The sequence below is a fragment of the Triturus cristatus genome, chromosome 7 (genome assembly GCF_964204655.1).
Source record: "Triturus cristatus chromosome 7, aTriCri1.1, whole genome shotgun sequence".
Lineage (NCBI taxonomy): Eukaryota > Metazoa > Chordata > Amphibia > Caudata > Salamandridae > Triturus > Triturus cristatus.
This window is the reverse complement of record NC_140590.1, coordinates 1,483,052,518-1,483,065,865: the sequence shown is the minus strand read 5'-3', so window position 1 is coordinate 1,483,065,865 and position 13,348 is coordinate 1,483,052,518. Positions and strand designations below refer to the sequence as shown.

Below are 13,348 nucleotides of genomic sequence, written 5' to 3'. Positions count from 1 at the left end.
ACTGTTCTTGATGGCTGTTGCTCTAAGGGGAGTTGACGCCATAAAAGCTGACGTGCTACCCTATCAAGTTGGCTGCAGAAACCTGATTTTGGAGAAATCCAACATCCTGTTAGTACTTCAACTACTTCTGCCATTTATTTGATCACTTAAATGTTTAAAATTTGCCAGTCATTTTTGTCTCTTTACAGAAGTAAAGAAAAATCAATAAAATAAGCATTGAATCTCTCACCTGACCATAGGCCCACTTTTGACCCTCAACTTGATACTCTGTTCCCACATACAGTATTCCAAAGTCATTGAGCACATACTCTATCCTTGCGGCATCTTCAGCCATGTAGACGTCATCTCCTACAAAGAGAGAGCAGTGTTTAACAGAAGATAAACTGGACTATAATTTCCTTTTTTTTTAATACATTTTTATTGTCAAAAAGAAGAAGTATTATGATTATACATTACACATTACAGGAGAGTACTTATAACATGTTGTAAAACAGAAAAAAAAAGGGAAAAGAAAAAAAAGCAGATAACTCAACTTAACAGTGAGATCATTATTGCGGAATTCAATAAACACACAAAGAATGCCTCAACGTTTTACTAATCTAAGACCCCCTATATAGCTCTATATTTTAGGAGAGCCCGAGCTCCCCTATTCTTAGCCAAAGCGTTAACTCTTGCCCCAATTTCTTTAAGAACAGACCACCATTCCATCTCTGTAGGAGGTTTAGTCGAAATCCATGCCCTAGCAATTACTAAGCGCACAGTAACAATCATTATAGACAGTAAGTAAGGAAGAATACTTTTGTGCACATGCTTCCTTATACCCTAGGATTCGTTCAGTTGTTGACAATCTTATATCAGTAATAAATCTTTCTGACATTGTCGATAACATTTTATCCCAAAACTCCTTCAGCATAGGGCATAGCACAACCATATGAATAATATTCGCTGCATATTGGCCGCATTTAGGGCAATTCTGGCGCGATCTTTGTTGGGATATAGAATTTAAATCTCCAGTTGAAGCCCATTGAGCAATCTTTTCCGGTGTATAATAAAGACAGCATAAAGTCCGAAATTGCTGAAGCTGAAGGTTAGTAGAATGAACTGAGCGAGAGATATAATCAAAAGCTTGCGTTAGTCTGTCTCTTGTTATAGTCTCACCCAGTTTCTCGCTCCATTTAAAAGCTAATTTTTCACATCCATCCCCTCTATTTTCACATAAGATCTGATATGCTCTGCTGATAGTAGCCTTTAAGTCCTGGCCATATATAAGTTCCCACATAGCAACCTCCTTAATCAATCTTATTCCCAGACTCCTAACCAAATGGTCTTTAATTTGTAGATACTTAAAAAAAAGGTTTTAGGAATCTTAAATATTTAAGAAAGATTCTCAAACGACTTTAGGCCATTGCAATCAAATAATTGGCCCAGTGATTGTATCCCATATTTAGCCCACTGAAGAACGATCCTATCATGATAAATACCGGGAAACATTGGGTTACCCCATAAAGGGAGTCTACTATGTATTACGGGAAGGGAAAGTCTAGATTCAAAATTCTTCCAGATATATACCAGATCTCGTATTGTCTTAAACTTAACACGCTTAAAATAATTAGGGTCATAAATGTGATAAAGAAATAGTTTGCTATCGGCACGAAGGATCAGCCAATGCCAATGTTCCACCAGTTTAGGATGCAAAAGGCTCCATAGGCGGTCTACAAAAGCAGAAAGGTAGTAAAGTTTCATATCAGGTAGATCTAATCCTCCCTGATTATAAGGGAGTTTAATTAATGCTATAGCCCTTCTTGCCCTCCGATATCCCCAAATAAAACTACTAAAAATTCCATCTAGTTTTTTAAAGAAAGCATTCGGAATACGTAATGGGATTGATCTAAACAAATAAAGAAATTTAGGAAGAATATTCATTTTGATGATATTGCATCTGCCCAAGATACTCAGAGGTAGTTTATGCCATACTTTTAATTGTTTTTCTACTTTATTTAGTAAAGAGACATAGTTCAATAAATGTATTAATTTTATATTAGCAGAAATTTGAACTCCTAAGTAGGTAGCCTTCTCACAGACTCCTTCGATCAGATCTTGCGATTTATAGTTAAGCAGAACTTAAGTTTTGCTGCGATTAAGTTTATAGCCACTGAATTGACCAAATTTTTCTGCCTCCAGAGTAATTTGTTCTAAAGCCTCCTTAGGTTTAGTAGTAGTCATAGCTATGTCATCGGCATAGGCCATTAATTTAAGGGGACGATGTTCAATATTCAGTGGGGAAATTCTTTTATTAGCCAATTAAGTTCTAATAAATGGCTCGATATACAAAGCAAATAATAGGGGTGAAAGGGGGCACCCCTGCCTCGTACCGCGCCTTATGGGGAAATATTTAGTATTAATATTACAATAAAGCAATTTTGCTTTCGGATCTTTATACATGGCTGTTATCAAATTCAGAAACTTTTCTTTAACCCCATATCTAGAAAGTGTTGCCCATAGATAGTCCCAGGCCACCCGATCAAATGCCTTTTCTGCAGCCAGTAAAATCATACCAAAATCAATTTTCAGTTTCTCTGCAGCATCAAAAACGGCTATTGTTGTATTAACATGGGCAGTTGTATCCCTCCCAAAGATAAAACCGTGTTGCTGAAGAGAAACTAACTTAGTCATCAAAGGGGCTAATCGGGTGGCCAATATTTTGGCAAACACCTTAACATCTGTATTAATTAAAGAAATTGGGCGGTACGAGGCAGGTTCTTTAGGATCTTTATCTTTTTTTAGGAAAAAAATAATATTAGCCAGATTCCAGGAAGGTGGTACTTGGCCTGAGCTAGCGACTTGAGATATCAGTTTACAAAGTAAGGGAACTAAGAGGTTTTTGAAACATTTATAGAATTCTGCTGGGAGGGTATCCTCGACTGCAGCTTTCCCTGATGTGAGCCCTTCTATAGCATTAGATACCTCCTCTTCCGTAATATCTTGTTCTAAAGTGATTGCATCCTCATCCGTCAACTGAGGAAGATTACTCTGATGTAGATAGTTCAAGATAGCAAGTGGATCCACCGATGCCTGACCTAAGTCTGGTGAGTATAGTTTTTTGTAAAATATTGAAAATTGATCAGTTATTTGGGCGGGGTCCTTAAAGAGAACCCCCCCCCCCCTTCCCCCTTTAAGACCTTGATCTTGGTTTTTTGCTGATTGTCCCTAATTTGAAAAGCCAGAATTTTCCCGATCCTGTCCCCGTATTCATACTGTAATGTCTTGTGTTTAGTATAACAAGCCACAACTTTTTCCATTAAAAAGCTATTAACAACAGCCTTCTGCTCCAGAAGGAGTCTATAGAGATGGTCTTGCTCTACCCTTCGATGCAATACTGCATCAGCATGTTCTATTTCAGCCCTAGTAAGTTTTTGGAAAGCATAATTAATTTGGCTGTTGATTAGTTTATTTTGCTTGTATATAAACTGCTGGGTAGCACCTCTTATATAGGATTTCATTGCATCCCACACAACCAAGGGTGAAGCAGACCCAATATTATCTGTAAAAAAATCAGATATTTGTTTCCCAATACAGATCCGATATTCTTCATTCGACACTAGCTGTTTAGGAAACGAAAAAGGACGAGTAGCTTTAGTAGAGCATTTTGCATAAAAAGAAAAAATTATAGGGTTATGATCAGAGGACACTTTGGGGCATAGTGCAATATCTGCAAGTGGTAAAAGGCTTTCTGAAACCCAGGCCATATCTATTCTTGAATACTGGCGATGTGGTGCCGACTAGTATCCTTTAAAGAATATAATCTAGCCAGATCCAAGATGGAAGCTCTCACCTTCACCATTCTTGCAGTTAGAGGATGGCTAGTGGAATCTAGTCCATAAGAAATAACACAATTAAAATCCCCCATCACTATCAGTTCCTCCTGCCAAGCAGTCAGCTCCAGTGCCAAATTATCAAAAATTGTCTGCTTGTCGGCGGTGGGCGGAGGAAGGAAGATGGCGGACTAACGCCGCAGCGCTTCACTGCCTGAGTTCCTGGCTCCCTTGACGACCTGTCTCATTGTTTGCTCGTTTGTATACTGAAGGAAATCAAAGGATGCCAAAAGATGTCAAGACATAACCTTTAAGCATTTCGTTATAAAAACGGGCTCCCCCGGCTGCAGCACTCGCACTACATCTGCCTCCTCTCCGCAGTATACGTGTTTTCTGCTGAATGGCAAGCCGTTCACTGGCCGGATTTCCATATGCTGATTTTGAGTAAGAAAACTGTCCAGGCTGTCAGGAGACTGCTTACCTACCGCTTTCTCTCCCTTGGTAACATCTACATCGGTATCGGCAGCTCCCGCTCTCGCTCTTGCTCCTTTTTTTCGACCATCGGCTGGTTACACCTAGACATGGCGCCTCCGAGAAACGCGGCTAGAGGTGCACGGACTGCTCACCTTGCAGGGTTGTGGGCTTCCTTGGTGTCTACGGAAGGTGCTGACTCCGGTGGGAAAGATACGCTGCTCAAAGCCGGTAAGACAGCAATCTGCAATGTAGCGTCTCAAAAGGCAATGACCTTGCTGGAGGAGGGGGGGCTTCGTGCTGCTGTAATGGATACAATTGCCATTACTGCATCTATTGCTGGCTCTAATAGTGCTGGAAGAGGAAAGGACATCTCAAAAGACGTTTCTTTGATAGTTTGTGACGAGGTAGAGAAAGCTGCTATGCCTCTACATGAAAACCGCCCTGCTTTACAAAGTAACTTGCCAGAATCCAACGGAATACAATCTACTCAAGACCTATTAGCAGGGAGACATTCTAGCAATGCCCAAAATAACTGTGAAATTAGCAGTATTAATCTGCAAGATTCTATTCAGCCCAGTGAAGTGTTCTGCCCGGACTCTAATCAAGCAAGCATAGCGGCTGGGGATAACTTAGCTAAGAACGATAATCTACCTACTGGCGCTGAATGTATTGAGTGTGGAGTCTTGTCTAGTAACGAACGGATTTCAGATATTATCTTAGCTCTGCCAGTATCACCGCAAGTAGTCAGTGCCAGTGCCAGTGCTGATATTTGTCAACAACAGATAACTACTCTAGCAGCAGACTATAATCCATCTGATGATCAACAATCCACATCGAATAGAACCTACAGTACACCTAGTCAAAAGAAGAGGGGTAAAATTGGCACGCTAATTAATAAGCATAAGAAATCTGGTGTATTGCAAGAAAAGACTGCTTGTGCAAACACTACCTCATCCCGCGGCTTAGACTCTAGCCCACTAAGGAAGTGGGTGCATACTAAAGGGGATGTTCGTGCTATAATCTCACGCTTGTCCGCTTGCTCAACCGGATATCAAGCTATTACAAATATCTCCTGTGAAAACAGTAATATAGATAGCAATGGTCAATCTCCTTTGGCCCAAACGGCCCAAGATAGAAATCCTCAGATACCGGCAATGCTAAATGCGCAAATGACAAATAGCACCGGTGGCAGCCCAACTTTAGGGCTAGAACCTTCTTTAACATTAATCCTACAATCTTTACAAGAACAACGCTCTGAGGCGCAGGCACATTTTGCTCAGATAAGGGCGGATTATTTAAGCATTAAATTATCATTGGATGAGGTTAATAACACAATAGCTAATGTTGTTACTGATGTGAAGGAACTACAAAGCAGGGTTGCGGAGGTTGAAGAGACAGTCGCTACTGTAGCTCAAACTACTCAGCTACACGAACTACAGATCCATGGCTGCCTTGCTAAAATAGATGATCAGGAAAATAGGCAAAGGCGTAATAATCTGAGACTGTTTGGTATACCTGAGGGGAAGGAAGGGTCAGACCCGCGTGGTTTCGTTGTTCAGCTTCTTCAGAAAGCCTTTCCTGATCTCTCAGATTGGGATTGTCAAGTACAGAGAGCCCATCGATTTCCCTTCTCTATGCAAAGAGCTAAAGCTCAATATCCTCGTCCAATTTTGATCTGTTTTTGAAATGTTTTGCTGAGACAAGCACTTAAAGCACGCCCTAATGCCCCAATCAATGTGGATATTTTTTCACTTTTTTTCAGGTCTGACCTAAGTCAGGCAACTATGGAAAGGAGGTGGAAATTGCGCCAACTAATCGATCCATTTAAGGCTACCGACGCCCAGGTGTTTTTACAAGAACCGGCTAAGCTAAAAGTTGTTAAAGATGGACAATCTTTTTTCTTCTTGTCAGATATTGAAGCTAAGAAAGTGTTGGCTAAGTGGCAAACCTCACATCCTACTAGGGGCAAATAGGAGTATATGGGGACCAGGGCTTATATATATATTTTTTTTCCAACTCACGGGGGATAAATAATTTTTTCAGATTTATGATGTTGGACTTTGAGACTTTATTGAAAATAGGTCAAATATTGGGGGGTCTATCGGGGGGCCGGGTCACGGGTAGGTGAAGCGATAGTTGCCATACCAACGGCAGCTAGTTAGGGGGGTTGATTCCTTCTAAGAAAATTAGAAAGTATAGTTTTAAAGAAGAAAGTGCAATGTGGCTGGGTGTTGGGTGGGGGTTAAAAATGTGGGGTAAAAAGTCAAAAAGAAGAGTATTTTCTCTGATTGTTTTGATATGGCTATGGGAGAGTAATAGCAGTAAAAATAGCAAATCTACATTGAATTTGTTTTTAAGGTTTTTGACATTGTTTTTTAAGCAGACATGGCATTAATTAGATGTTTAGCCTGGAACGTAGCAGGCTTGAACGCAAGGTCTAAAAGACAATTAGTTTGTGAAGAACTTAAGAGTTATAAGCCTCAGGTTATATTATTAACAGAAACACATTTAGCCTATAAGGATCGTCGACTTCTTGAATATTTCGGCTTAGAGGTAGCTGTATGTACTTCTCAAAGCATATCAATTAGAGGAACGGCTATCTGTATTTCAAAAGCATTCTCTTGCCAAGTCCATAAAGTTCTAGAAGACCAAAGAGGGAGGTGGGCTATTGCACAAATAGAAATTAACGGTGTCTCCTATGTTTTTTGTGTTGTTTATGGCCCCAACACTGACGATCCCACAATTTTTGATAATTTGGACTATAATTTCCTATCAAAACCACCAAAACGTTTCCCTTTTTTGTCCTGAAAAAGACTAGAAATTAATTTTTGAAAAACATGTTTGAGAACAGGGCATTCAATATTCTTGATAACATATTTCAATCAATATCTTTTTTTTAAAAACATTTTCTTTTATTTGAACAAGCATAATTCATACATTAGTCATTAATCAAATCCATGTCAAATATGACAACCTCAAAATCAATTAATCTTCCTAATACACTGTTCCATAATATAAAAATTAAACAGCCTACCTAAAAATACAGCCTTATTGGCATATCAACAACGAGGCGATAGAAAATTATCGCCGCTTTTGCGGCTGTTTTCGGCCGAAAAGCAGCTATAATTTTATCGCCTAATTAGCAAGGTCACGCTAACGCATGAAACCCTGCTTTAGCGTACGAAATCTTAACGCCCAGCTTTGCATCTCTAATGAGATGCAAAGTGGGCATTCCTGACCTGACATGACAGGAGAAATGTCGCTAAACGACATTTCTCCTATCATCAAGCCCCACGCTATGAAGCATAGCGGCAGGAAAAGTAGCGATAACCCCTGTTATCGCTACTTTCCTTACGCCTGCTTCAGGACTGACTTAGCCATGATATCCTATGGAAGGAGGATATCATGGCTAAGTTTGTGAGTCCCTATCAACAAGCTAATGCCACATTTCGTGAGATTATCGCTGGGTTTCCAGCGATAATCTCACGTTAGGCAGTTAGCGCTAGGATTTTTATCGCTTTTGAGATAAGCGTTGCTGATAGCATGCTTTCTCAGCGATAAAAATCCACGCTAGCCGGCGATAATTATCCTAGCCCTAAGTGTGCTTAGCGATAATTATCGCCGGTTGTTGTTGATATGCTCCTTAATTTCTTCATAGCAGCAACAATAATATAAAAGTGAACAGATCTAATAGTCGATGCAATCGACATGCCACAATAAAAATGCTATTACTAAGTAGCAGCATTACTGCAATACATTACCAGCATTGTGGTTTCCAGTTATAATTGCAGCTTAATTTTATTCAACATGTTCAACCCTGGAACTTGTATATAATTAAAATCACCCCCATAACTAATGAACCTTCCGAGTGTATTAATAGATCATAAACTTGTTCCAATGCCTCCGTTCCATTAAAAATGGGGCCATAAAAATTCTGCGACCTTCACCTTAATACATATCCATCTACACTTCTTATCCCGGATTCCTTCCTTAATGTCCCAATCTACAGTATTTAAGAATAATATTCCAGCTCCCCATACTGCCATATTCCCTGAAGCGAAATAAGCCTGTGAGTATTTCTTCGGCAAAGATACGTTTGGAGTGCTAGTCTTAAAATGAGTTTCCTGTGCATAAATTACCTCAGAAGAAAAGGATCCTAGCCATTTCAAAAGCGTGCACTCTTCCAGTCATTCAACAGGCCATTAACATTACATGTAAATATCTATATGTTCTGTGGAAATTCTTAACATTAGTCTTCGAATATGCATCTAAACGTCCTAGAGATTCCACTTTCCCACCAAATCACTGCATTTCAACCATGCCAACATGTTCCACTGTTATAATATCATCTCCCATTCTCTTCTTCCTACTCTCATTAGCAATCAATACATGTCCTGCTCTCACCTTGCTCTTTTTGTATCTGCACAACCCCCCCATTACTCCTCCCCTAACCAAACCCCCCCCACTTCAACCTCAACCTAAACTGAGGAAGAGGACGACCCATGTCCCTCTTCCCAGGCTTGACCCTGCACCTTAACACACTCTTATGTTTCCACCCTCCTTCAAATTATTATTTCTTTTGGACCCATCATATCCGTAAAGCCAGTACCAAGTATAAAGTGAATAGGTGCCACAAAACAGTTCCCATCTTGTTCCTGGAACCAGAGTCTAGACTAAAAGTGCTGAAATGCCACAGAGTGCTATTTTAACAAACAACATTTGGCCCCATTATGTTACTCGACCAGAGCCGGGTGTGAGGTGTTGCAAAGTGCTACAAACTGCTGTTGTACAAAAGTGCCTAGTGCTTAGCATCATCTCTAAATGGCTGTAGTCTATAAAAGTGATTAATGCATAGCTATACCACAAAAATGTAGTCTCTTACATCTTTTCAAATTTTAACGTGATTTCTCCCCTTATCTTCTAATGATTATTTTCCTTTACCACCTTCTGCAGCATCTCCTGGTCTTCCTGAAGCATAACACAAAGATGGAATTGTCGTTTAAATAAAATTTTCAACTTAGATTGTTGGACTATAGATGCTTGCGCCTGCATTTTTAACTGACCAATCAAACCTAATAAATCCCTATGTCAGCGAGCTGCCAATGCTGACATGTCCGATAATACTCTCACCTTTGACTCATCTGTTAGCAAGAAGGATTTTTTCTGAATAGCTTTAGCCACAATCGCTTTTTTATGCGATAATCTGTCAAATGTACTATCATTGTCTGTGGATACTTAGCGCTAACAGACACGATGAGCAAACATTATAGTGAGATCCGCAGGAGCTTTCTCCAAAATACGTTCTTTTATCATTGTTTCCACATATATCAATGGATTTGCCTGTCCATTAACGTATTCATTTTCCTGAGGGATCCAATAAAGCTCAGATTTGATTTCCTGGCATAGTTCTCCATTTCATCAATTTTGTTTTGTGAGGCCTGTCGTTTTTTATGAAGAATATCAATATCTTTGTCCTAACTAAGAGAGCGAGCTTCCAAATCCGGTACTCTCTGCTGAGGCATTGCCGGTACAGCAGGTAAGATCCGTGAGGCGGTGCAGGGATGACAAAGTAGGGAAAATAAAATAGAAAAATGAATAAAACCACTTATGGCGAGCGAAAGGCCAGTGGTTTTATTCATTTATTTTCCCTATTCCGTCGTCTGTCGACCCTCTCCCGCACCTCCTCACCACCCCACCACTCTTACCTGTACCGGCCGCGCCTGTCTCTGCTCCATATTATCGATTTGCTCTAGAATTTGTTGTACCATTCCTTCAATCTTATCCAGCCTATGCTAAACTATGGCAATTTCCTGTGCCTGTAAAGTTCAACATTCTCTGATTTCGGCTAGGATAGTTTAAAAAGATTGCTGAAACTGGTTGACTGGAATTTACCCACTCTTTTCTTTGCAGCGCCCCCTGAATCCCTGACACCATTGCATGCTTTGCAGGCCGAGAAATGTCGGCACTAATGCACAGTCCCTGTCTCATGATATCAGGAATAAGAGTTTCAGTGTTTTGTTGCATTAAATCCTAATTCTCTAATATTCTGTCATTAGGTGTTACAGCAGCATCCGGTGATACTAAACAATCCACTGCAGCTGGTGTTAGTATTGCGCCAGAAACAGATGCCACCAATATTCTTGCTTCCTTCAGATCTTCTGTTCGCACAGTCGTATTCCCCAAGCCCATTTCTCGGTTTTTACAAATAAGGGATGATCCTTATAGGCCTGGGCAGTGAAATTCGCTCCATTCATGGAGTTTGTGGAGTTTTCTGCACTTTGCACTCCGCGGAGCGCAGAAAACACCGCTTCGCGATGTGCAGCGGAGTTTTTTCCCCGCTAGTGATCGCAAACGGTAAGTTGGCGAGCGCGAGCTGCCGCTCGGGTAGAATTTCTACCGGCGCTGCAGGAATACCAGCACAAACTGCAGTTTGCACTGCACTCTGCCGCTCGCGGAACATCGCAGAGTTTTTTTTTAGCCTTGCGGAGTTCCACGTAGCAAAACTCTGCGAACTACACCCAGGCCTATCTTTATACTATCTGACAGTGTCTTTCATCAGTTGTTCTATTTCGCCGCTGTTCTCAGCTGTATCGGATTGACAATCCACCTCCCCAGATTCCCTACTATTCTGTTGCAGGGAATTTGATCTACCATTCATACTACCTATAATTGAGACAGAAACCGTACAGATGGCCAAAGCACCTGAGCTTAGGAGAGGTGCGAGCATCGTAGAAGTGGCTGTTAACACGGGCGATATCAATTCTATAGTGCTATCTAATGCGTTGTCTCTATTTGTCAGATTTTTTCCTTTTTTGCAGCCAAAATACTTGTTTGCGCAGCTGTCCCTTTACCATTTTGATTTCCTGATATTGTGTTTATAGCTGGAGCACCCGATCCCCTCAGAACCATCTGCCCCATACTACTTATAGTCTGAAAATCACAGGTGGTTTTGTTTCCCAGCTGCAATTCCACTCTGTGGTAGTTACTGACATTAATGTCCTTGGTGAAACAATAATCTTCACAGAGCAATCGAAGGAAGGAGAGAATAGGTGAAGAATCTGGACAGTGACCCTCAACTGGGAAGGGTTAACCTGCAATGAGGGGGGGAGAGTGTTCATCAGTGAGTCATGTGGGCTGCTCCCTCACTGCCATATTTCAATCTACATCTATTTCAGCAAGTTAGCCAATCAATCAATATCTATTGGCTAACTTGCTGCACTCAAAATCATTGATGCAAATATTGCAGAGCTATTTCAATAAGAAAATTAAACTGCAATTAAATATAGTGTGTGACTGGTGAAGCTGATTGAAAGAATCCCCCATCAGTGAGTTTATCTGACAAAATCTAATTGTAGCTAACCTGCCCATATTTCATATGGAGCTAAGTCTTCCTGTCCTTGGTACACAAACTCCCTCAAAGAGGTTAAGAATGAGAGTAAGCATTTTGAAATACAGTGGAGACAGTGATACAATCCGATTGCTAAAGCAAGGTACAAAGCGGCCTTAAAAAAAATATCATAAAAGATTAAAATGGCAAAAAAATGATGTTGAGGATAGAATTGCTAATGCTGGTAATAAGTCAAAGGAAATCTTTAAAATAATGAAATCTTTCATGTCAGCAGAGGCAAGGGTAGGCCGTCAGGTGCCCACCTTAGGAATGGTGTAAACAACTGGCTCACTATTTTCAGACCAAGATGGCAAATATTCTAGCCAGCCTCCTTCCTTCCAAGAAGCTGGAGGAGACCTTGGGGGCTTGTTGCACCCTAGACCACAGCTTTATTCCTCTGGAAGACTCGTTTGCAGCAATCTGTAACCTTAAGTCCGGCTCCCCATCTGATCCATGTCCCCTTGGCCTATTGGCCTCAGGGGCAGGTGTCATCAATCCTCTGACTAACAAACTTATGAATTCTTCTTTTTCATCAGTTGTAGTGCCAGTTGTCTGGATCAATAAGATGATTGACTGAGTGTTGAAACTTTTCAACCACTTAACCCCAATCAAAAGATCTTGGTTTAATCAATTGTTTTTTTGCTCACTATGCCACCCTGGTTTGGAGCCAGCCATATGCAAATCAGTCTTCACCCTGATCCTCATGGGATCAGTCCAGCCCAAGCTGCAAGGCCAGGTCATCCCTGGACAGTAAACAAGCAAGACAATTTTCGGGGTATCACCACTCATCAGTCAGGCTTGCTTGAATCCAGTTGCATAGTGAGCAAGGACCCACGTCTGGGCATTCTCTTGGCCACTTAGGGTGAACATAGAAAACACAACAAGATGATGGATGGAGTGCTGAAACTTTTCAACCACTCACACCCAGTCAAGAGACCTGGGTTTAATCCATCGTTATTTTGCTCACTATGTCACCCCAGTTTGGAACCAGTCATAAGCAAATCAGTCTTGACCCTGCTTCTCATGGAAAGTGTCCAGTCCGAACTGCCAGGCCAGATCCTCCCTGGACCAAAAACAAGTATCCTAGTACTGGTTTCAGGGTATTACCCCTTATCAGCCAGGCTAGCTTGAATCCAGTGGCATGGCGAGGAAGAGACCTACTTCAGGGCATACCATTGCTTCAGAAGCAGGCAAGAATGCCGCCTCTTCTGAAGAAACCCCAGGGAGATTCTGGCGAACCTTCTAATTACAGACCGAGTACATGAATCACTACTCCGGAACCCACATCCTAGGTTTTGCAGTTTGCCAGATGCTGCGCGAGTGAGTATGAGCGAAGCATCCGGAGGTGGAGGATGCCGCGCTGCTCCACTCTGCTTCTCACAGCAAAATCCCTCAATGAGCTGCTTACCGCCGCCGCCTGAATTTGTCAAGGCTTCCCGCGGCTCCCGTGGCTCCCTTGGCACCCGCGATTCTTGCCGTTGCCACTTGCAGGCCGCTGCCACTGCCGGCTTGTGGACCTTGTACCAAGCAGAGAGAGCGGAGCAGCGCGGCGGCGGCTAGCCACTAGCAGCGGTGCAGAAGCGAGCCGTTAAGCAGCTCAGCTGTTCAGCCTGTATAAAGATATTGGCAATGGGACATATGAGGATCTGAGCTTGAGCCTGAGCCTGACCCCGAT

General features: G+C 41.6%; 1 protein-coding gene across 1 annotated transcript in view; it reads right to left on the bottom strand.

Annotated features, from left to right (window-relative positions):
• The window catches only part of LOC146812224 (protein-glutamine gamma-glutamyltransferase E-like), a 278,099-nt gene that overhangs the window by 230,376 nt on the left and 34,375 nt on the right, over window positions 1-13,348 (bottom strand). Inside the window, exon 4 of the mRNA XM_085619254.1 lies at window positions 230-348. Within this exon, the coding sequence (XP_085475380.1) occupies window positions 230-348 (119 nt within the window). The remainder of the gene's footprint in view (window positions 1-229; window positions 349-13,348) is intronic.